Source organism: Cyanistes caeruleus, chromosome 1 (genome assembly GCF_971803275.1).
Source record: "Cyanistes caeruleus chromosome 1, bCyaCae1.hap1.1, whole genome shotgun sequence".
Taxonomy (NCBI): domain Eukaryota; kingdom Metazoa; phylum Chordata; class Aves; order Passeriformes; family Paridae; genus Cyanistes; species Cyanistes caeruleus.
The window spans coordinates 132,145,508-132,171,280 of NC_141701.1; the positions used below are offsets into that span (position 1 = coordinate 132,145,508).

At 40.1% G+C, this 25,773-nt stretch overlaps 1 protein-coding gene across 4 annotated transcripts in view; it reads right to left on the bottom strand.

Moving 5' to 3' along the window:
• Positions 1 to 25,773, bottom strand: part of RSU1 (Ras suppressor protein 1) — a 103,092-nt gene that overhangs the window by 5,387 nt on the left and 71,932 nt on the right. Inside the window, exon 9 of one of the 4 annotated variants that reach the window (XM_086859093.1) lies at positions 6,229 to 6,323. The exons of the other annotated variants lie outside the window; for them this stretch is intronic. Coding sequence (XP_086715219.1) covers positions 6,263 to 6,323 — 61 coding nt within the window. The 3' untranslated portion in view covers positions 6,229 to 6,262. The remainder of the gene's footprint in view (positions 1 to 6,228; positions 6,324 to 25,773) is intronic. 4 annotated transcript variants of the gene reach the window in all.

The window sequence follows — 25,773 nt, forward strand, 5'->3', positions numbered from 1 at the left end:
AGTCCTAAGCAGGAGAAGGGAAAGGCTGAATCAGTGGTGGCATCACTAGAAACCCAAAGCTGAAAGAAGTGCTTGTATGACTGATACATTTTATCTACTGTGCATTAGTTACAGTTCACATGCACTTAGAGCAAGGTGCTTTTGCCACACCAGTTTTTGCATAGCTAATTGTTGCTCTGGTGTCACCTGAGTGACTGGGACTGACCTTTTCTATGTGGGAGCTGCTAACATGTCATCCTCTCAAACCACATATTCTCTCTCTCAGGAAAGGGACAGATGCTGGCATTTAAGTGGTCAGTAATATACCAGCGACAGAAAACAGTGGAGGTTAAAATTACTATGCAAGTCTTATATTATGCTGGTAGTTCACCAATAATGCTTTTAGACTTTGTAATGTAACTCAGATGATCTCAATGAAGAGGAACACTGCGTGGCTAAGTGAAACCAGTATCTGCTCCTTATACCCGAATGGCAAGCTGCAGCTTTAGGATTCGTAACAGGGAAAACCAGACACAAGTGATTAATCTCATTCAGGTAATTTTTGCCCTTTGTTTTCAAGTGCTCTGAGAGCAGATGGCAGCAATGTCAGTGATGTTCACCATTTGAAGCTCTCTCAGGTTTTTTCAGAACTGCTCAGTTCTAGCCTGTCCCTGTCTGTGCAGCTCTCCCCTGCTCCACGATGGAGGCAGCACTGGTTGGATGAAGGCGGCAGGTGCTGGCAGTCCACATGCTGCAAGAGCCTCTGGGCCACTGAATCTGCAGCTCTCAATGTGCTGTGGAAATGCTCCACTGTTTTTAGGCCTGTTAACAGTGTGCCTTCCTCTATAGCCCAATGCTGCTCTGGAATGCAGCATTATTGCAGTTTCAGACTGCCCCGAATCTATACATGCCAGAGCCCAGCCCTGAGACACTCCCAAGTTTAACAACAACTTGTCTTATTTTATTGTTCCTTCCACCTGCCTCAATTATCTTCATAACCCAAAGTTCCTGCAGACTTCACCTGTCATTATTCTCCCTAATTGCCCCTAAGTCCTGCATTTCACCTTTTAAAGAAACTTTCTGCATCACCAGAAATCCCTAATACCCTCAAATGCTTTTTTGGGTCTTCATTCCACAGGCACTCATTAGGGGAACCGATTAGACTGATTATCTCTCCCCATCTTGGATTAGCTCCTTTTTATTTTTATTTTTTTTAATTTTTTTTTAAGCTAGTTTCATTTTTTGAAGCCCAAATTAGAGAAGAAGAGGATTCATCACAGGTGGAGACCTAAGTATTCAAGCCCATGTCTCCCAGCCAGTGGAGTAAAGAGCTTTTTGGATGATCAAGTACAAGTGTCTGCTATGAGATGCTTAGCTGCACTGCTCTAAGATTTAAAGATTTTCACCAGCTACAGAGGACAGTGGGTAGCTAGCTGACATGCAGACACTCATGTTTAGCTATTTTAAAATGCTAGATGGAGTCCACCCAACCACTCCCTCTATGTTCCCACTCTGCACTCTCACAAGCTGTTAGCTATCTTACATTAGAGACTCTGCTGAGTCACACAGTCCAAAGTTGACTTACTCAGAATTCCTGCCTAAAAACACTCCAAATCTCAACAAGCAAAAAAAAAAGTATTCTGCCAAAACTTTCTGGAGCTTACTGTTTCAGCGTCTGTTTAGAACATGCACCCTCCAAAATAAATCCCACGTGTCTCTTACTGCCTACTTCACCATTCAGTTTTCCACAGGGCTCCCTTCTGCTGGACCCCTCCAACCCAGTCTATTTGCTGCTCTGTATACTGTATCTAAACCTGAAGAGAAGAAAGACTCAACCTCTACATGCCACATTTTCCACCCTCTATCCAAGTTACTGTGAAGACAGACCCTGACCAAAGGGAGCTCTGGACTCAGCTCAGAGGTCCCAGACATGATGTGTCAGTGAGGGAAGATTTGAGCTGAGGTAACTATGATTTACAGACACTTGCTCTACTACTGGGCTGGCAATAGATGGATAATTTTATTTCTGCCAGACACATTTGCTCTTAAAATGGTTAATTTAATCCTTGCTTCTTTGAACTAACCATCTTGCATGTTATGGGGAACTAATCTCTTATTTTTCCATAAAGGAATTCCAAGTAGGTGTTAGGTATTTCTTTAATTAATACACAGTTATAAAAGAAAGTGTTCTCCTTATATTCTCTGAGGTTAGCAGCCTTTTGAAGCAAGTACTTTAAATGTGAGGCTTGTTAGGGAAGCACAGCGGGAAGCACATAGAAGCCTACAAGAAAAAAGATTTTTTAAAAAAGAAAATGTAGAGGCCAATATTTGCAAAGCTGCCTAATGACTTTGCATACCCAGCCTGAAAGACCTTACAAGAAGCATGGCTTTTGGCAGACACAATTTTGAAAGCACAAGTAACACTAACATCTAGTTTCTGAAAGACCTATCTCGATACCCAGGGACCCCAACACTGAAAATCTTCAGTCATGCTGCAAATCTGGAGAGACATAGAAGGGGGGGGTCTCCATGGAACTGTCACAAAGACAGAAAGGACAGGGCATGCTTACTCTTATTTCTTTCAAAACAAACAGGAATTAAGGTTTCATCTAGAGAATCTATTATGCTGACGAAACAACCCCCAGCTAGGCCAGTATAATGAAACAGCAGCCTGAGAGGAGGAGAGAACAATTTGCTTCTTCATGTGGACAGTCCTATGAGATTACTTCAATTATGAAGAATTTCTCACCTGGGACTCAGATCTTCAAGCACATTCAGCTGGCCTGATCTCCCTTCTCATGCTCCATTTTGAATAGAGCAATGAGCTGTTCAGCCTAGATGTGCAGACCAGTCTCTGAATCCACCCCAGGCACAAAAAAACTGCACAGGCCAGAAACTGAAGTCCTTAAGGGTAAGAACTCCCATAGATTGCAGTGGAATATTTCCCTACTTGTTTTCACAGATGAAATAGTGCTTTCCTACTTAGAACCAGAAAAAACAATTTAGCACCAGATACAGGCATCAGTTTAAACTCTGAGGTTTGAGGTATCCACTAGAACAAATGACACCCTACATTTAATTTATCAAAAGCTATCAGGAGCCACAGAAACTGCATGGGCATGCTCAGCTTCTTTGGCAGATGCCAACATAAGAAGCTGCAGATAAAAACGCACTGCTAAGAAGGAAAAAGACAACTCAAGTGAGAAAGAAGTGTGTTCTGTTTACTGAAGTGATCTGTATCATCACAACCCTTTTCTTTATGTATTTGTAATTTGTGAGCAAGCAATAGATAAATCATCAGTTGCTCCATTTCCCCAAACCATGTTTTTGGGACAACATTCAAGGCCACTTGCTTGATCTCAAACTAACCCTGGACAGGCAGCAAACACAGTACAGAAAACATACTGGCATGCAGCACAGATATCCTCCTGGAGACAGCTGAGCACAATATTCTTCATTCTTATGTTATTTTAATGTTGTTGTCCATGTGGAGTCCTTTGGGTTTCAGTAGAACAGTGCTTACTTTCCTTCCTGAATGCTACACTGCTGCTCAGATAAATGCCCTTACATAATCTTTATTATTGATTTATTACATGCATTTTGCTGTGTACCTAATTAACATTTAAAAAAAGGAAAACAGAGGGCAAAAATAGCTAAGTGCAAGCTAAGGAACTTTCTTTAAGTTATTTTATGTCTGGCAGGTACGTATTTCTTTTCCAGCAACTAGAATAAAATGTATAGAAGTGACTCTGGGGAAATACTGATACAGAGACTCTTTTTCTTTTTCTTTTTTTTTTTTTTAAGCAAAATTGAAGTGTCTGAGTTAATCTGAGCCTGCTCTGCTGCACACTGAGGATGACCAGTTTCACTGGCAATAGCATGGAGAACATTCAGGAGACTGCAATTCCCCACACACAGGGTTTAATCAGCTGCCCTGCTCTGCTGGGCTGGCCCACACACCTCTCCCAGAGTGTCATCCCCTGGCTGCAGGGCCAGCTCTCCAACAGCTCCTTAAAATAAACATAAGGACTGAACAGTGACAAGTGACACAGTGGCAAGGTGGGGAACTCAACCAAACTAACCCCTCTGAATCACCACCTCTGAGACCCTCAGTGGGAAAGGAAAAAGTCCCAGTCCTGTCACACAGTCCATTTGTGTGACCCAGCACAATAAACTCTGGAAGGCTGTGTGAGCTCTGCAGACCACTGTGTAAAGGGGACACAGGGTTTACTGTAGGATGCTTAGATAGAGTTTTGGGATTGAACAAGAGTATTTAAGAATTATACAGGACATACGAGTTCCTATGAGACAGACCAATAGAGTGGAAGTGAGTGACCAAGGATGACAGCAGAGAACAAGTGCAGGGAAAGAGAGGATGAGGCAGGGAATAAATGAGATCAACAGTGTGCAAGCAGGAGGAGGTCAGAACACTTGATTGGCAGAACTCTGTGCCAAATCACCCTGACTTTGTCCTGCCTAAAACCTGTTTCTAGCTATTTTCTGTGTGAACGTGCCCTCTCTTCTGGCAGCATGCATACATGTCGCATCAGCACAGTTCTAGAAAGATCAGCTGGTCAATAGCATGGACTGAGTCCCAGATACTGGAGCGACCAAGGGACTCTAGGATCAGCCCCCAGAAAGACTGAGGGCATGCAGGCTGCTGAGACTGGGTCTGGGGGCCTGATATTTGAAACATCAAGACTGGGTAGCCAGGTATCAGAGGAATCCAGACACAGGGGTTTTCCCTGAACACTGCAAGGAAAGGTATTGAGGAATGCAGTCTGGCTGCATTCAGTCTCTGTATTTATGTGTCCATCTGTCCTCCCACCATGCTAATCTGCCCATGGCTGGTCATTTGTATATATGTGTACTGAGACTGTGGTTAGTCTTGCTACTGACAGGACAAGAGAACAGGGATATGGAGCAGTTACTCACTGCCATCAAAGAAGGAATTTACTTGGTTCCTCCAGGACACCAAATTTAGCTGCTCAAAAGCACTACCAGGAAGAAGATGAAGAACAAAGGAAACTCACTTCACTTTATGGCAACACTGCAACGAAAATGTTGCTTTTGGACACAAAGGACCACATCTAAAGTGCTACACATTTCAGACATTCCGATTTTACTTGGCCATATGAGTTGGCTTTGCGTAACTCATGATGGATACACTTTGCAGAAAAGCTGTTCTTGGACAGGGTTTTTGAACATGCTTTAACTGGTCAATGCAATCCCTTTCAGTTCTCAAATACAGCCCTTTCAACTACTCCCTGGTCAACATGGGCACAAACATGCCAATTATGTCAATCTTACAGACACTTGGTACATTGTGCTCTAACAAATCAAAATACATGCAAAGGAAAAAGGTGATTCAAAGCCAATTTCAAAATCATTATCATCATATATGCTAAAATGCTGAAATAATGAAAGCCAAAGACCAAGCAGTTCCATATAGAAACAAAACATATCAATACAATGGTTTCCCATTTATATAAGTTCAGTGTGGAAGACCAAAGCCGGTCACTCAGAAACCATGTAATAAAATGATACAGACTATTCACCTGATTTTCAAGCCAGTTTTGAACAAAGCATCACAACTTTTATATGTGGCAAACAATCACTGGGTTTTAAGAAAATCTTTGGTGATTTTCCATGGCTTTTGCTGTGCCAACAAAGCTGTTCCAGAATCTTTTCAGGAGGGACCTATGCTATGTGGCAGCCAATAATCTTTATGGCAACACTGCAATGAAAATGTCGCTTACTGTAATGAGCAGAGATCGTAAGTTAAGCCCCCAGCTACCTTTCCATTATTTTTCATTAGAGTTTTTCTGGCTTTGCTATGCTTCGAAGTACTCAGGGAATTACCCCAAATTAGGCTCACTAGTCAGCTCTTCATTACTCAGACCACACTGAAACTGAGCAATCAGCAAACTGAACCAGCTCCTGAGTAACACAAGACAGTAACATTTGCTTGAATGTTTACCATTTCTTTTTTAGTTTGTCCTCTTTCTTAAAGCTCTGTTCTGTAAAACAAACTTGCCCACAGTTGGAGGTGGTTCTAAAACAACAGGAAAATCACATAGTATTTTTTCATGCCATTAACACCTTGAGCAAAGGGCTGGGCTTCCCTTCATCGACCAGAAACAAACTGTGATATAGTCATGTTTTCTTGACAGCAGTGTTTTTCCTAGATTTGTGTTCCATAGTGCCATAGTGTTAGATGAAGTGGGTGAGATAAGAAGTCTCACTTACTATGTGAATCCTCACCCTTTGAAGAATTCGTAATCTATGGCAGATTTTTACACTGGCTTCCTTCCCTCTTGCAAAGCAAGAAGCTGACCAACCTGCTGGAAAAGAGCAGTAAAGCTGACATCAGTTAAGTTCTGATGTCCTCCAATATGCATGCCTTCCCAAGTTACTTTCACTGTCTTTCAGGGCCCACAGTGTGAAAAACATAAAGCCTTTTGAAAAGCTTTCTTCTCCCCCAGTGTCTGTCAAGATGAAATGGCAATACAGTGTCAGCCTGATTTTGATTTCAACAAAATCAATACAAGTTTTGCTCCTGATTTCACTGGGTTCAAGGTTTAAGGTAAATTATCCATGCAAGCTAAAAGGCAAACTGCAGTTGCAGTGTGGTTCATGAACCCCAAACTATGTACAGCAACCTATGAACAACATCTAGGCTGGCTACGAACAGTGGAGTTAAAATTATGCTGTCTCATCAAGTGCTAGTAATAGCTAAGGCCAATGAGTCACTCTGTGACTTCTTAATGCACACACTGACCAAAATAGTTTCCCCTGCAAGGAAGGTGGGATTAGTGATCTTGTTTTGTTCAACATCCTTTTGCTGTAGGTAGGCAGCGCTTATCCTAAATTGTTGGTGCTTACGAATGCTCATGAGTTAAAGGAACGAATATGGAACTTTACTGAAAAGGACAAGAACTAGTTTACTCATCGGATATTTGCAAAAGGCACCCACGGGAACCTTCAAGCGTGATGTAAAATAAACCAGTGATTCCATCTTCTTCTGGGCAAGAGGAAAAGCAACATGCAGTAGAAAACACTTGCACTGAATCAGTCTAAGTGCCACAGCAACAACAAAGGCAGAAAGAGTGCAACAACAGGGAGCCAAACACAATGCTGCAGTCCTGGTGGACAAATTGTGGATCACCTACTTTGCATCTTCTTTGAAACATGCTGGACAACATTGCAGGGAGGGCAAACATGGTCCTTGGTCCTTTCTTTCCAGTTTCTCAAGTAGAAAGGTTATTATTAGGTTTTACTGATAGGCTTAACTAACATGTTTTCCAAATCCCAGTCTATGCACACAAGGTAGCAAACAGGCACCCCCTTACTTGTGAAAGGTAAGATATTGGATTGGATATTAGGATTAATCTCTTCACTGGAACTATTCAAAATATATGTAGGTGTGCTACTTAGAGGCATGGTTTAGTGGTGGACTAGCACTCCTGTGCTCAAGGTTGGCTCAATGATCTCAAAGGTCTGCTTGTGATTTCTGTGATTCTAATCCCAGCTTTCCCCAAGCTTGTGATATGGAGCAGATTTATGAGAAATGCAGGAGTGGGGAAAGCCAAGTGACAAAAGATTTGTCAACAGCTCTCTGTCACTGAGAATGCACTTCATTAACCTGTCAATTGCAGTGTCTAGGAGACACATTTATTGACAACTTACTGCCAATTGATCTAACATCTATATAAAGCTCTTCTAATGCAATGAGTTAGCTGACTCAGATGATGATGAGATCTATAGAGAATTAATAGCTATACTAAGCCCCAAACTGCTCTAATTTCTAAACAAAATGCAAGCAGAATTGATAAAATCCCACCATCATCTCAGCAGCTAGACCATATTCATTGCTTAGAGTACATCTTAGAAAGAGATTCACTTTGATACACTCCAAAGCTGGGGTAAAAGTATGGTATGGGTATGAAATAAAAGTCCTTATGCAAACAGTTTTTTACTTCTATGGCCATATGTACTTGTGGGATTACTTTTGAAATACAGGGACTATGCATTTTCTACTCCCTCAATTTAGCATGGAAGCAACCAGAGATGTTGAGGGCTGTGTGGCACCCAAGTGCTCTGTGTGTCACATGCCTCAGCCTCTCGCCAGGTCAGGGCAAGGCTGCGAATGGCTAATTGATCCTGCAGTGACCATAACTGGCAGCCACTTCACACTGGCAGCATTCCTGCAGTGCACACACTCCATCCTTTGCCTGCTTTGTTTTGTACTACCTGTTTTATCACTTCATGATAAGGCAGCATCAAAGACAGCAGGCATAACCTATTCTGGCATCTCCATCTGGCTTTATATATCAGACTTGTGCTGCTCTGGTGGATTAGTTTCAGATCCCTGTTGGCAGATCAAAGGCAGCAATAATAACCACAAATCAATCCCTCTTTAAGGCCTAAAACATCTCCCTCATAGCATGCCTCATTTCTTCACCACTCCAGAGCCATTATAAATACCAACTTTGCCTAGACACAACAGTTGTATGCAGATACTCAGGCCCTGGAGAATTTGGCACTGTGTTTTCACCTGCTTTCTTCTGATGTATTATGACAATCAAAATGAGCAGCATCAATAAAGAGGTGCTTATGTAGATTAAACATGTGACTCCCTAAAAGTCAGAAAGCTGCTTGGTGCCAAAGTGAGAGCATATGCAGAAGATGGCTTGCTTCCCTTAGTCTCATCTCAGGTAATGTATTTTCCAGCACTCATCAGAGCTGTACTTCCATTGAAGCATCCAGCTACCTTCAGCTCACTGCTCAGTGCTCTGAGGTGACCAACAGATGTTTCTGGATACAGAAAAGATGCATCCTCAGTTGAACAACTGCACAGTGGACAGGTTGCTTCCTAATGGCGTTTCCAGACAGCTTCCCCCTGGATTAGGACATGCTCTAGAAAACAGGACTCAGAAAAGGGATTCATGAGGTTCAAGATCCACACTGTTGCTCCCATAGAGAGGAAACATCTGGATCCTTTCACCATGACTGTGCTTGCATTCTTGAGATTACTCTTAATTTCCTGATGTTCACCTCCTAGGATTCATCTAAAGGCAGTGGAATTAAAAAAATTACTCAAAAGACTAGGTAACAGCTCTCTGCTTTGCTATGCCTTACTACCAAAATGAGACTTTTACTACAGGAGAAGTAGCTTCTGTTTACTCCCTCTCCTTAACACCTTCAACAGGGACAACACTGCATTTACCATGATGTAGCTATGCAGTTCCCTGCATCTCAAATCACCCAGAGACCCTGTGCCCACAAAAATAGTAAATCTGTGCCTTGGATTTTAAATGGAAACTGCACTTGTGCTGTAAAAGATACACCTGCATAAGCAGTGAAGAACACAAACTCTCCCTCTTACCCTTCTTTAAATCTTTCCATCTTGTAACTTACAGATTGAACTGTTTCTGAAGAGACTCCAACACCAGCTTGATCAGCAATAGTTCAGTATTCCTACATTCTACTTAAAACAATAAAAATAGCAGGAAGGAGAGCTGCTTAAAGATCTCATGAAATTCTTAAGAAAAAGTTAATCAAAGATAAACATACACAAATCATCTGGCGCCAACACTGCATCTGTACAGCTTGCAATGTCCAGAAAGACCTAGTACTTCAGGATTACAACATAAGGGCTTGAAATGTATTTTCTCCTTAAATTCCTCTGAATACTAATGTAAAGTACATTGATTCTGACTTTTTTCAGTAGTCTATTAAGTTCCACTCAATTGACTGTTTACTCCTTATAATTTTTTACTATACCCATAAAACTAGAACACTGTCTTGACATATGGAAAATGTGGATGGTGCATATTGCTCATAGCTGCACATAATTTCTAGAACTGTAACTACTATTTCTAGATAATTTTTGAACTATGACAAAGATGCATTGAAGAAAATTTGCAAAGATGCAAATTGGAGAAAAATGGTGAGCCCATAAAAAGCTCTGTATGTTTGAGTCAATCAAGTAAAGAGAGTATCATTTTCTTCTCACAGTCTGATTCTTCTACATGCCAGTGAAAGCAGCAAGTCAGAAAGATTAACTAAAGATCAAGAAAAAAAGACCATTCTCTTCTTCCCTCTCCCACTACTGAACTTAGAAAAATGTCCAAAAAAGGGAAAAAAATGACACTGGCAGCTTCTAGGAGAGTTTAATAAACCTTGGGGAAGTCCTCTGTGTTGAATTTGCCTTCCCGGTAGAAACTAAAGCACTGCTACTAAAGCAATACAATAAAGTTTATGAACTTGTCTTTACTGCTGCATAATTTATCTTTGAGAAATGATACTATGGTGAACAACTGCTCTCTATGAATCTCTTTGGGCTTCAATGGACTGCAGGCTTTATCACAGCAAGTAAACTGGATCAAGATTGAACTCCAAAATGAAATATATATAACGTTTTTGGATTAATGAAAATACTTAATTCAGAAGTTAAATACTAGTACGCTCAAGTAGGTTTTTATGCTTCACATCAACTTCTGAATTAAAATATGTCCTTATGACCTATTTTGCACTGAAACTTAAAAGAAAAAAAAATTCAGAATCATGCATACTTCTTTCTGTTCGAGAAACTTTCCTTCTGTTTTATTAGTTTTCTAACAAAAAGCAAATATATCCTTTCATTAAAAAAAAAAAACCCCAAAACCCAAAAACTAACAACAAAGTAAAAAAAAACAGAAAAAACCCCACAAAAAACCAAAATAAAATTGAAAAAAACCCAAAATAAACCCAACCAAAGCAGAACAAAAGTCACAAATACAAAACCACACTTCAAATTCAAAATAAACATAACTAAACCTCAGTAACCAAAGACAGAGGTATATGAATGTCACTTCTTTTCCTACCCTGATGCTCATGGTACAGTTTGCTCAGACCCTTTTCCTGGACTGAAGTTTGCCCTGTTCCAGAAAATGTTTCTGTTTTGGAGTGCATGCTCTCTGTCAGGTCAGCAAGTTAATGTGTCTATGCAGCTCTTTGATTACCAGATTTAACATGATGAAGGCATGGGAAACCCTAGGCAGAGGAAAAAAGGAAAAGGGAAGAAAACAGATCAATCCATTTTTAAACTCAAAACTCCCCTCATAAATCAGATGATGGGAATCAGAAGGTGTAACTGCACAGTGGGATGTGCATATGTGGAGAAAACTTCACTGTTACTCAAAGCCCACAAGCCCATGCAATGCTGACATAAAGAGTGGTGAGGAATGAGAACAATGGGACACACAGAATAATAGGCAGCCCGATTTCTTGCCAAAGATTTGTAAGACAAGTCTGTAGAACAGCTTTGTAAGGAAACTGATTTAGCCCAGAAAAAACCCTGTCCTTAAGGACTGCTGACCTATTTGTACAGTAAGGTAGTTTTCATCCCTATGAATGAATATCAATTCATGGATATTATGATTGTTGGACAAGAGGCATTTCTCCCTACTTTTGTCTATTACAAGATAATTTCAGGATGCTGATTATTTGATAAATTCCAACATTTCATGGAATGTTCTAGGCAATGGAAAACATTATATTAATTTAGATGAAAGCAACAAAAAGAGAGGGAAAAGGTGTATTTATGCACAGGATTTGTGACCTCTTGCGGTGGTTAGCATATGCAGCTGTTTCAGCCATCCATGTCTGGGGGTAATGGCCTATAGACCAAAGAGCCACGGAATGGCTGCCACCTTCTTTGCCAGAGTTGATGAGCTTGGCAAAGAAGAACCCCCATTTTCTCCCTTTCCTTAAAGGACTTGCAGTACAGTTTAGGAACACTGACACCCAGAAAAAAAACTGCCTCAGGGAGAGGAAGAAAGATGAAGCTAGGGGAGAGATGGAAGAGCGGAAGGAAGAGCTAGGAGGTCAAAAGAGGGATAAGAGACACACCAAGCTTCAGGTCTAGAAAAGCACCTGGCCTTGGCAATAGAAGACAAAGCTGGTATATTGCAGGGAACATGCAGGCAACTCCAATTTCAGTGAAGAAAGGGAGCATGGAAGGAATGAAGGAATAGATGAGCATGCAGACCATGTTAATTCATGAAGCCCTTATGGTATAGGGGCCCCATGACTGATGCAAGGAACATACCCCCCAGATGCTGTTCTCCTTTTTCTATGACTTTCAGTACCATTAGCTCAAGAACAAGCACAGTCAGCATGAGCACACACTGCAGCAGACCGTTCCCTGTTTAAACATACGTGGTGCTTGGCATTTCTTCACATCCATCTCTCAGTCACATTAGCTCCATTAATGAAAAAATAAATGTTGCAAAAGGGAAGTATTAGCACAGCCAACGCCAAGGACATTAATTTTGAAAATGCTATTTACTTTGTATCAGAGCAGTCATATATCTTGATCTTGAACAGTTCTTCATCTTGTCCAGATTCTGATTCCATGCTGTAGAGACAAACTCTGTCCTGACTCTCCTTTCTGGACATGATTAATTTACTCAATGTCTTTAGTATTGTACCTGCCTGATGGGCTTCATACATTTAGTAGAAGTAATTAGTATTAAAGCAAGAGTCCAAGAGCTCAGATGCAGGACCCTAGCGAAGACAGCTGTGCAGGTAGCAAACCTTCCTGAATCTGTTCCACTTACACAAACCAACCACAATGTCAATTCCACATTTTCTCCAAATCAACAGAAAAAACTACAGAGAGCACAAAAGACTGCCAAAGCACAAGTAAAAGGTCAGTCCACTTTTTTTTTTTTTTTTTTAATTTGCCAAAAGAACTAAGCAGGCAGAGCAGGCGAGCCTATGTAGCCCCTGGGATGTGTGAGTGCTAATCTCAAGACACTAAGGATTTGGCAATTACCTCCACAGCAGTCACTGTTAGAAGCAAACCAAATATTTTCAGGAATGGTAGAGGAACCAGAAGCAATTACCCTGTCAGGAAACGTGCCTATAGGTAACTTGGAAGTAACCTGCATATGTGAATACAAGTTGAGTTTATTTCCACTACACCCTCACATGTCCAAGACGTGACTTCAGCTGTTCTTAGCAGACGCCAGGTGACCTCGATGCTCTTCTGCTCTGATACCACATTAGTTCCTGGCTCCCCAGCAGGGTTCTTTGGCAGACATCACATGCTAAGCTAGCATTACTAAGGCCCCAGCTGATATTCTGTTCAAAACTCCTCTGTTCCCCCTTTCTTGGTCTCTATAGCAACGCCCAGCATCCTGCAAACAGCACGAGCCAGCTCGGGGCTCAGTCTGCACTCATTCATCTCAGATGTTTGAACAATCTCCTCTTTTCCCTGTACAATGTTTCTAAAACCAGAGTTTTACTCCCTGCTGATGTCCCCACATCTCTGACACAGTTCCACTGCTCCATGTCACAAACCATCACAACTGTCCCAAATGAGGTCCCACTCCAGGCTAGACAAAAGAACTAAAAGCAAACCCAAACATGTCTATCACTGGAGGTAGAGTGCAGACCTTCTCTTGAAAAACCTGGTTCTTGTGAGAGCTTTTCCTTTTAAAAACTATCCCTGCCAAGTAAAGGCATTGAAGATCACCTGTAGATAGCCAAAATAAAAACAGGGTGGCAAGGACAAAAGAGCAAGCCTTTACTTTGACCTGCTTTTTTATTTTTTTTTTCAGGATACATCTTTATTCCCTATCTGCTATTTTGTTTAAATGGGATATGATTATATGTTATTATTCCTCACTTTACACTTACTCTGTACTTATGTTAATTATGGCCTGGGAGAATCAAGACGATTTCATTTAACTTGATTCTGTTCTTATTCTTTTACTATACTTCTAAGACATTATGTCAGTACTGGCAACTTTCAACCAGATATTCTCAGAGCCTTTCTGAACATTTTTTTTCTAATTTGGAAATTATTTTTAGGAAGAGGGGGATGTATCTGTGGTGTACTTTTTATTCCTGCTGGAACAATTAAGAACAGGCCAGGAGTTCACAGATTTAAGATAAAATAATCAACACAGGAAATAAAAACATTTTGAAGAAATAAAGAAAGAAACTTCCTTGAAGGAATTATATCATTTTTGCAAAAATTAGTTTAATAGTACTTCTGTTTATCGGTTTGGGGAAAAAACTACACATGCTACAATGGGAGAACTGTAACTTCTCCCAGTACATGGAAGAAAACATTTTCTTTCAGAATGAAAAAGTAATTTTTGTTGAGACAGTATATAATTTTCCACACACAAATGTGTTCATCCAAATCCAACCTACATGTCTCCGTACCTTATGCTCAAATTTTCCTTCACTGCATTCAATACATTAAGTGCTACCTAACTCCCACCTCCTAAATTCAGAAAAAATACTTTTTTTTTTCCTTTAAAATAATCCCCTTTGAAATAGAATGTATTCTTGTTGTTATGGCCTACAACTTAGAGGCTGAAAACAACCACTAGTTAACAACCTAGCTATTACCCTGTAAAGTGTTAACAAGTGTGCACCCCTGCTGTTAAGAAATTGCCCAAAAGAAAGGGCAGGGCGCACTCCATTGACCACTCTGTTCTGGAGAGAAAAAACGTGCCAGGGCTTTATCACTCAAAAAGCCTTGCTCTTTTATCCAGTGCTCTACCTAACCTTTGTTAGTCAGCAAAGAAAAGGGTGGGCCACAGCACAGCAATGGGGTTTGCATCCCTGCACAGTCAGGAACCTTGGTCAGTTCTGAATCCTGGGAGCTCTTCTGGAGCCACCTCACCATCCTAGGGACAGGGAGATGCTTGAGATTATGTATCACCTCTGTATTTTACTGAAGGCTGCACACCCTTACACACTTCAGCTATCAAGTCAGAGCATTTGTTAGTTGCTGGATTAAAACAGGGGAGGGGACGTACTGAAATCTGCACTTTTCTAGAAGCAAGAGGAAGGGATGATTCACAATGGCTCAGAATAATTTCAAAGCCCCTTAGTTCCAGTTATGATCCTAAAATCATATGATTTAAGTAATTCAAAGCAGTCACTGAGTTTGGCAATTTAGTGATATTAAAGGAAGTGCACCTGACCCAAACTAAAAAATCATAAAAAAAACCCCCAGAGTCCTAAGAAGAGAACACGCAACAAAATACAAGGTGGTTGTGCTTTTGACATTTGCCTGGCATGCCTCTCTCCTATCTACTGATTGGTGATGGGAAGAAAAGGCAGAAATATTGTCTTATATCCTATCCTTTGATTATTTGTGTCCTTGATTTCTGCTTTTACTAACTGCTCAATGTTTCTGCTATTTCACTTCCTTCTATCTCTTCCCTTTGTCTAATCAGCCAATCCTTCTCATATATCTTCCCTGTTCAGGATTTTGGCTTCTCCCATTTCTTTTCTGTTTCCAGCTCATCAGCCTGCATCTTCTTACTAGTCTTCCTCCTGAACCACTTTTATGCTTTCTTCTTTCCTCTTCTTGTTTCTCACCCTTTTATTGCTTCTTTTTTTTACATAGGATACTCATCTTTCCATCTGTGCTTTTTTTTTTTTTTTTTACCTCTCTGGTAGTTGGATATGAAGAGGAGTAACTCTGTTCTGAGACACTTAAGTAGAAAAACGAAGGTCCCTTCTTAATATATTTTCACAGCAGATGGGCACACACTGCACGGAGGGGATCTGCTAAAATGTGTTTTAAGATATTTTCCTGGATCCCATATAATCATTCCAAAAATATTTTAAAAGTATTTTAAAAGGATTTCCTATGAAACATTTCTTATAAATCTTTATAGGAATTGCACTAAGTTCTGTTTTTTTTCTTTAAATAGCAGGCATGAAATAAAAGTTATTACTGACATCTGTCATATTTTAAATTCCTTTATAAAATTTAGTAGTGGCAGCATAAAACAGATGTAGCATAAAACACTGTGAAACAATCTCCCTTAACAGAGCATCCTTTAAGGAAAGCAACTTCATCATTGACAGTCATTTAGTAACACAGGAGGCAGCTTCCCAGGAGATATTTGCTGCTGTTATATTAGGGGTAATTAAACTATAAGGCGATTTATTTCTTTGCAGCCACGTAATTGAACTTTCTAAAGCCATTAATGATACCTTATGAAAGTATCAGCAGATGAGGAACATGATTATCCCCAGAAAAACTGTGTTTACAACACACAGGGCCATAAAAATTTGACAAAATGCCATTTATTGGCAAAACATTAATATATTAATCCACAAAGGACAGTGCACTGAGGGTAGAAATGCTGTCACTAAATGTACATCTCTCCACCCTTCCCCCAGCTCTCTCCTTCCTATGACTGACAGTGATTTCCAGAGAGCAGGCATTATCTCCAGGCAAGAAAATCTAAGTACATAAAATATAGTTTTATATGAATTCTATTGCAGCACTACTGATTACTAAAGGAAGCTCAAGACAACAAAATATATATTTTTAAAAACAATGTGTGTTTAAGAGTAACAAAACCCCATGTATAAAAATAGGACTATTGATGCCTCACATATTTTCCCCACCATATTAACTAATCCAGCAAAAAAATCCTTGATATGTCATTTGCTGATTGATGAGCATAGAGAACTGAGACCTGAGCACAGAATTTTATTGCGGAAGACATTTTCATCTGCAGCCAAATCACCAGGGAAACACTTTGTCAAACAATTTCACTCTGCAGGGAGACTTTGTGACAATATTGGCAACTTAAGAATTTGTTCTGGTTTTTCCAAGAGCATCTACCTGTCCATGTTGAGAAATATTTACAGCAGCACTGCAATTCATGCAGATGACCAGCTTAAAACCTGGGAACAAGTGTTTCACATTTCATTGCAACAATATGTGAAAAATAGATGCTCACAAGCTCGTTTTAAAACAATATTTATCTCTTTATCTCTGTATAAATGATCCAGTATATTTTTTGAGAGACTTTCATACCAAACCCATGTACTTTCATAATAACTGACATTATATCAAGTGTCTGCAGGGCTACAAATCGATACTTGTTTTCAAGTGCTCAAATATTTCTTTTATCTCTCACCTCCACCCCATTATTTTTAACTGAGCGGGGACTGAATCAAACACAGGGCTGCTTTTACATCATCAGGGTAGGTAAGATGTTAGGATTCCAGCAGAACACCATGGGTTAATATATTCACACTCCTGCTGCTCCTGAGAACGGAATCTGAGTCCTGTTGATTGGCTTGAAGCTTCTAATTATTTTCTGTGTTGGACAAAATCCCCAGGTTTCACAATTTTTTACTGAGATGGAAGGAAGAGTGACCTACTGGCTGAAAACAGTCATTCGGTGCTCTCAATGGCTCAGCTGTGCTGTCCACAGTGGGCTAAACCTAACAAATCCAAAAGGTGTCTCAGTCAGGATTTATGTATAAAATTGTATGCACAATTCCTTTGTTCAAAGATATACATAAAACCCCAAGCAAGTGGCTAAACAAGAGGGCTAAGACTTCCTGGCTTGTGATGGAGTGGGGGAAATGAGGAGTGCCACTATTTCTCTGCACTCAAGGCATACTTTCATCCCAGCAGACTGGCAGCAAGGAACTGCCAACTTCAATTCAAGCTATTGGTAAAACTCCAGTCCCTTGCATTGAACAGGGTTAATTTCTCCTTTGGATTCTATGCTTAAACCCTCTAAGCCTAATTGATAATTCTCTATCTAAAAACGAGGAGTTAAGCTGAATAATTAAATTTTTTTCTCAGAGAAGTTTCCTTAGGGACATCAATGCCATTTTACCTGCTCAATCTGGCAATGATGTTGTTCCGCCAGCTAATTTAAAAGATGTGGGATCAAGTGTTTAGTTCTAGCTGCCAGTCAGCTGGAAAATAAAAAATGTTTTTATCCAGCACTGTCCAGCATTCCTATCACCACAGGATCCACTCAAACTTCTGCTGCTGCCCATCCTCCTTACACTGGCCTTTGGAAACACAGAACTACACTTTAAACTTTACAGTTTAAAGAAACTCACACCATGCCACATGTATACTAAGCAAAACTAACAAGCTGAAATATGGTCTGAGAAGGTTACCACCAACTTCATTACCTTTTTTTAAGCTATGAACATACTTTAAGTTATCTCTTATGAAGCATTTCTCTATGTCATCTCTCTTATCTAAAATCTCAGATCAAGTCCCACCTCACAAATCATCCCCTTTGTTTATAGATAAATTCTGGCAAGGATGACTTGGTGTGAGACTTTAAAACTGAAGCTCTTCATACCTGCTGTTCCACTTGGTTTTTTTTTTTTCATAAAAAACCTGAAACAAACACACAAAATTTAAAAAAAAACCACCCCTGCATATTTCTACACCAGAAGCAGCTTATTAACAAGTTTGTGGGGCTTTTGTGGGCTAAATTACTCTGTGAGAAGAGCAAGGCAGCAAATACTGAGACCATCTACACATCTGTATCAGTGACAGATGTTCTCCTCTCATGAGGGACAGGCCCCCAGCAAGGAGTTGCTTCTGCAGTGGCTGTCAGGGGATGCCCAGTATGCTGTTCACTTATCCTTGGTGTGAGAGGTAGAAATGACTCCACTCAAACAAGCATCCTTGATCAGATCTGATCCTTTCCTAGCAGATCACTTTAAAATTTTTCCCCCCTGCTATACATATCTTAGGCTTATTGATCTCTGATTACTACAGCCTGCAGTTCAAATGGCACACAAATAAATATAAACCAGAAAACAATGTCTAAGTTCTTATACTCCATAAAGCAGAGAGCACAAGGACAGGCTGACTGAACACCTCACCTCACATCTGGAGGAGGAAGTGCTTTTTCCTTTCTACCAGAGCGTATGAACACAGCTTGTTACAGGCACTGCTGCATTAACGTGACAGGTTTACAGGGCCCTGCCTTGCTCAGCAGTAATGATCTTTCAACATCCCTGTCAGATCAATGCACAGCTTTCCTCAGGACCCACTTACTGGAACACTGCTCAGGAGGGAATGTAACTTTGCAAAACTGCGCTCAAATCAGACGGCTCTACCAGAGCTGCTGTAGAGACACGGGGATGCCTGCAAAGTCCTTTGATTTGGGATGCTGGAATGACACATCCCTGATCCTTCACTGCACACAGCTTTACCTGTGTTACCTACCATTACTAAAGATTTTAACCTCATGATCTAGTTTTGTTTCAAGTCCTTTCCAACCACTGGGCTGCAATTTTTGGCAAATGTCTCAGTCCATCTGGTCTTTGTCCCTGGCAAACTGGAGACAGTTGGAGGTAGTTAAGGTATCGTCTGGAACATACTTGGAAAACCACAAATGTAAAGAAAACATGGGACATCTCATTACCATAAAAACATGCTGTTTTTAACTCTCTCCTAAATGTAAGTTTAGATACACATACCTTGATCAAGAAGACCTGCTAAAAAACAGATACAAAACACCCATAAAACAATAGCTCAAGCTTTTATCATTGGGCAATGAGTAATTTCTTACAGGGCCCCTACAGCAACTTCCTCTTAGAGACAGAAAGTCTCTGTCTTGAGTGGAGGGGACAGCTGAGAAAGTTTTGATCTTTCTTTTTCAGCCTTTTTAAAAAAATCCTTCACCATTACAATCTAACCTAAATTTAATTTTTTTTTCTAGTTAAGCCATTAAGTTTTAATCCTCTTGCTGTGAACAGCATTGCTATTAGTCCAAAGGGAGTTCAGACAGTAATTATCAGTACCTTAAAAACAGAAACAGGATGTATAACTAACACATAATTTCTAATTATGAATGTATTAACTTTTGGACAGTACAAAGTCTACCCCACAACTTGAAAGCTGTTTCTCAAGGATCTTACTTTTCCCTACCAGAATTACTGACATAAAAACACCTTCTTCCGAAGTGTCAAACACCAGGCACTAACACTGCACGTCTGAGTTTTGAACACGACTTGACTGAAATGACGCTGCCTAAATCATACCTGCCTTCTCTGAGAGGAAAGACATTAATATCTGACCAAATCATGCTAACATTGCTGGACCCCAGCATCTCAAAGTGATGTCAGAACACTTGTACTAGAGTCTTAATACCTAACAAGAAGCTTTAGGGCACAAGCGCTAGTGTCACCTAAAATGCAACTGTTGAGTCATGTAACAGGGCAGCATTACAGTAACTCAACAGAAAAGTTTGTCACCATTCAGTGCACATAATCTTTTAGTAAGAACTTATCCTACTTGCCTATTTTGGAAGAAAGCAAAAAAACCAGAATGCTGGATGGCAGAGGCAGCTAACATGAAAAACTGAACAAAGTCAGCATGGTCCCCTTGCTGGGGTCCCATCACTGGGCGCAGTTACACAGTAAAGGTCATAATGGAGCAACTGCAGATGCTGCATTTTCAATCCTGCTTCAAAACTATTATTTAATTCCTAATATATTGCTCTCTCCATCCAAAGGCCAGAAATAGTATGAAATTAGGATTCAGTACTTATTCATGAGATCAAATTTAAGCACTTCTTCTTTTTGGGATTGCAGGCTTGATTCTCCTCTCATCTGCTCTGACACAGAAAAGGAGCAACTGCCGAGGTCAAAGTCAGTGCAAGAAAGGGATGAGTCATTGCTTAACTGCAGGTCTGTACTGAAAGAGAAGTGACTTCCTAGCCAAGGCAGCACAGACAACAGAAGCAGTGAAGAAGCAGAGCTATGAGTTTCAGCTGCACAGGACTGCTGAGCCGTATGTTGTTGTATCTTTACTGTTATTCGTACTCATTAAAGCCAGCTCCAATGCTTTCTGGCATGCTGGGTATCACACTTTCCTCTCAAGAACAGACAAAAGCAAGGCATGCTCTGTTTTACATACCATGGGGCTTACTAGGTGCAAGCTGGAGCAGCATAAAGGACCTCTTGCATCAGTGAACAATCTTTCTATTTTACTTTTAGAAGTGTAAGAGATTACAGGATATACCTTCTACCCTTGTCTAACATTCCAGGGTAGAAGATCTAGCCTTTGACACCACTGTCAACATTATACTCAAAAATTCAGTGGGTGGACCAGCTAGCGTGATAAGCAAACAAGCCCACAAATGACTCAGAAATGTTGCCTCCTTGCAGTCACACTGGGAACACAAACAGTACACAAAGACACCAGCAGAGTAGATTGAAACCCACTGAAATGACTGCAAGGAGGTTTACATTTAATTAACAGGATACAAGATTCAGATGGACAGAGCAAAAATAGACAACTGAAACACAACCCTGAAGGTCTTTCCTTCACACAGCAGAAAAGAACTGAAGAAAAAGTCATGGATATTTTACAGGTATATCTATTAATAGGACTTCTCTATATTCCTTTCACTTACCTGTGAGGGAACACTTTCTGTTCTGACAATCACAATTTCTTTGACGGAGAAGAATACTCTAACTCCACAAGCTACCAATTTCAACTGCCTCTCAGGAAGCCTCAGACACCAGTGAGTACCACACAATTTGGGGTACTCCAAACTGTGAAATACTATGAACCCTTTCAAAATCTTAACAACAAGCACCATAGCCCCACACCTACTGGAAATCAACCAGACAGAGGAGAAGGAGCCACTACATTTGCAAGAAATTTTATCCAGGAATACAAAGCCAGTAGAAAGAAACCTGCCAAGCCAGCCAGCCAGTATTCTTCACAATCAGAAGAGTGACACAGCAGACAAGTCACACCAAGCAGCACAGCAAACAGCAGCTGCTGAACAGCCAGGACCACCACAGGGGTCTGCAAGTGAAACAGCAGATAGGCAACAACTCTTCCCCACACCTGCTCTCACTCTTTCCTGGGAATGACTGATTTGTAACTTGATGGGATCTGAAGAAATCCCACCAGAATGAAATAAACTAGTTTTGCAAAGTTTACAACCAATTCCAGCTTTAAGGAAAAGACATTATGGTGCAGCTTGGATAATGCAATAAAATATGGAGGACTCAGATTTTCCAGTCTCTATTTAGGAATAATCAGCAACTTTGCTAGACACAGATCAAATGAGCTCTGACCTCACTGGCCATGTGTGGTCTTGAGTACTAGATCCATTATTATGACACACAGTGATGCCCACTAGGCAGCTTTTTAAAATTAGCCACACTTGCCCAGAATACAGGAACTAACCAACCATAAGTCAGAAAAAAGTGGGATAGAGAAGGCCATACTGGGCCAGAGGATTTGGCACTGGGAAGATCCCATCCCAGGACAACTGGATTTACAAACTATACCAAAGTATGCTGGAGTGCAAATACACTTACCATTTAAGTGACCCGTGAGTGCCTAAGAGTTCGGAGAGATGTTCTCCTGTGCATTGCATCTGCCTACTGAGCTGCACCACCTCTCTCTGCCTGCTGAGCCAGCTCCCTCCCCAAAACAACCCAGTAACTTCACTAAGTATGCCCCCTCTCCTCTGGGCGACCATAACATTCTCTTGGAATTGACTTGGGGAATTTCTGTCTGATGCTTTTCATCACTTAAATTCTCACCCCCTTTAATTTGGAAAGTCTAAGGCATTACGTGAAGGGACTCAGAAGGTTGAAAAACTAATAAATTAATAAATTATCTGGATCATGCCTTTGCTGCTTGAAAATAAGGATTTTTTCTTGCATGAGAATTACTTCTTTGCTTGGCTGCTACCTGCATGCATCAGGAACATTTGTTGGGAAAACTAGCAACTGTGTCTCAAAAATGCACTGAAATTACAGACTCCTGCAAAGATTTTCTAAAAGCTGGTTATTTAGGCCATGTGCAGCCTGCATGAACAATCTCCTCTGGCAGGAAATGCAAGAATTTTTCTATATCAGATTCTCATTTGTTTCTCAGAAATTCCCCAATCGCTACTTAAGAACAAGGTAATTTTTTAATCAAAAACCTATTCAGTGAGCTGTCTGCCCCCAGGTTCATCTCATTCATCTCTCTGGACATGGGTTTCAGTTTTCTTCTCCAAAGAGGTTAACAGATTGCTGTAATTGGATGGCCCCAAGAAAAGTGCTTTAAGCACCAGAAGAGCTAGAAACAGAACCCAGCCCATGCTCTGAGCAATGAAGGAGTTCCCCCTTATTAAATATTTCTAACAATGTGTTTTAAGTATTTCAGGGAAAAGCATGATCAAAGAGTTAATTTACTTGTATACTGCTATGAAAAGGTCTTCCTTGCCATGCAGGTTAAAACTGTCCATATTCCACTAGTAATAAGCAATAGAAAAATATTACTCTGACTAGTGGTTGCATTTTTTAAACATCTGTAAACTGTTAAAATTCTGTAATTAACTTCCTTCCCCTACTGCCTTACTGGAAATACTACTGCCATAGAAGCACAGTTCCTCATGTCTTCTGCTTTATTTGCAAACATATATTCTCAATTATTTCCTAAAATTATTTTCTGAAAATGCACAAATAAGAAAAGATGTCTTGCCTGACCTCTAACCTGGTGAAATCTGTACTGTATTTGTCATCATTAAAAAAGCACACCTGGTTCTGCATTCTTCCTGTGTTTTCATTTGCAGTGTTTTTGTTAGGAGGATTTTAACAAGGTTATAAAGTAATTTACTGTAATTACAAAAAGCAGAAAACCAAAACAATTTTCAACTAATTACGCACAGAGAGTTAAAACAGATGTCTGAACAATGTGCAAAGCTATGTGAAGCATCACCTAAAAACAAAAAAGCCTAAAACTTATCAAGAGTCACATAATCCACAACTAAGACTTCTTGAAGTTTCAATCTGAATATGCCTCATGCCTTTTAATTCTCAAAAGAGTTGATATATCCACATAAAATCAGTGATTATTTATTGAGAGTTAGCATAACACTGAATAACCAAACAACAGTAAATATATGTGTGCAGTCCTCTGTGAAAAAGAAACTATGTGAAAACCCTAACTACCAAATCAGATTAGACTTTTCAGCATTACAAGATAAACTGAAGTTTTTCTTAACATTTCCTTTTAACAAAACTGAATACATAAACTCTGCACTAACAAAAATCCAATTGTTATCTGTTGATACCACTCATAGATAAAAGCGGTCCCTGGGATTTCTCTGCACCACATAACAGCAACCTCCAGTATGTGGTGTATGAGGAGTAAGTCCCAGAGCACCCAAAACACTGAATCAAAGATGATACATCTGGACAATACTAGTTAAATCCATAAATATGGTGACTCACTGGAAAGATAATAAGATATAACCTCTTATTGAATCAGAATGTGCAATGATAGATATTCTGAAGAATGATGGATACGCTTCAGTCAGAGGGAGAATTTCTGCTAGACACAGGGTTATCAGAGGCAGATCTGAAAAAAAATATTTACAGCCTTCAGATGAAACACAAATATTGTATCAAAAGCATTTGCTATATCACTTAACCCAAGCAAAGATATAAACCCACTTTTAAAAGCAGGTCTTCCAGAAAAATTCAGTTATCCAAAATACGTTTCTTCTATTTCCTGATGTCAGAATTTTGAAGCAATGCATTAATCAAAATTGCTTCTAAGAAGTAGGTTGTTTCTTCTTTTTGTTTTTTAGGGTTGGGAGAATCGAGGTGAAAAGGACAATAGACTCATTCATTAAATTACATACACATACATATTCTTTTGCACACAGACTTTGACGAAAGTAAAGAAAAGATCACTATCGCCCAAGTGTGAATAATAAAATGCAGTTATATTGAGAGTTCTTCTTTCAAAGGCACTGGGATTACCTGTCACATCAGAGCACTGTTCTGCAAGTCTGAGGGACAACTTTGAAAGGCATTTGTCACTGAACCAATTCACCAAAGCTACTGAACCAATGAGCACAGGAAAACCATTTCAACTGGCAATGCCTAGGAAACAGCTGGAATGAAAGAAGAAATAATTGCTCAAAATTTGAAGTGTGTAAAGATGCGGGGACAGAAGACAGCAAGAAAAGCTTTCTTAAAAATATCTGAGCCATCAGCTTGGACTGCCATATGAAACACAAAGGAGAGTTCTCTGGAAGCAGAAGCACCAGAGAAGTATTTGTTCCATGTTAGGCCCTGCTCCCAGGGACATTCCTGATATTATTTACACGCCCGTTCTTGCAATGCACCAAAGGAAGGGTGCTTACCTGCAAAGAATGACTTGAAGACAAATGTTATTTCTGCAAAACATTCTCCTTAAAAGTACTGTCCTTAAATGGTACTACAGATCTAATATATTTACCAGGAACTCTGCTTCCTGTGATTTCCCAAAGCCTTGCTTTATGATTACTTCTCAATGTTTTTCATCAGGTTCTAAAATAGCCTGCTGGCTTCCAACATAAAAACTAAACAGATCTTCCAAAACATCAAAAAATATTACCAATAGATGGGACCACTATATCTGACTTTTAAAAATACTGTGTTGGAGTTACAAATCTAGAAAACATAAATAAGAACTGGGACCACTAGATGTTATTAAAAGAAAACTATTTCATATCATTATATGGTTGCTTTGAAGCTTCTATAACTCTGGCAAAAGGCAGGTGAGATATTTCATGGGTACAAGAAAAATATTTTTAAAGTTCTCTGTATTTCAAAACTTGCCTAAACCATATGCATGCTGGCCATATGAAAAAATGAGATGGACAAAAATCCCCTGTGTTATCTAAGGTGCAGTTTCACAAATGACATGACTTAACAAGTCACCAAGATCACAGCAGATCCCACCGCCGGGCTGTGGAGTGACAGCTGAGGAGCTGCTCCTGCAGGAGCTATCTGCACGTGTCTTCCAGCCACCCAGTAAATGGCAAGCGACTCCACTGGAAGGGTACAGCACCTTTGTCTCAGGCCACGAAGGGGAGCTCTGGTAGGTCTCAGGGTCTCAGCTGGTACTCTGAAAAGTGATGTGACCCTGTGACCGTGCATCTCACCCTTGTTCTGAACATCAGCACTGGAGAAAGGGCAGGG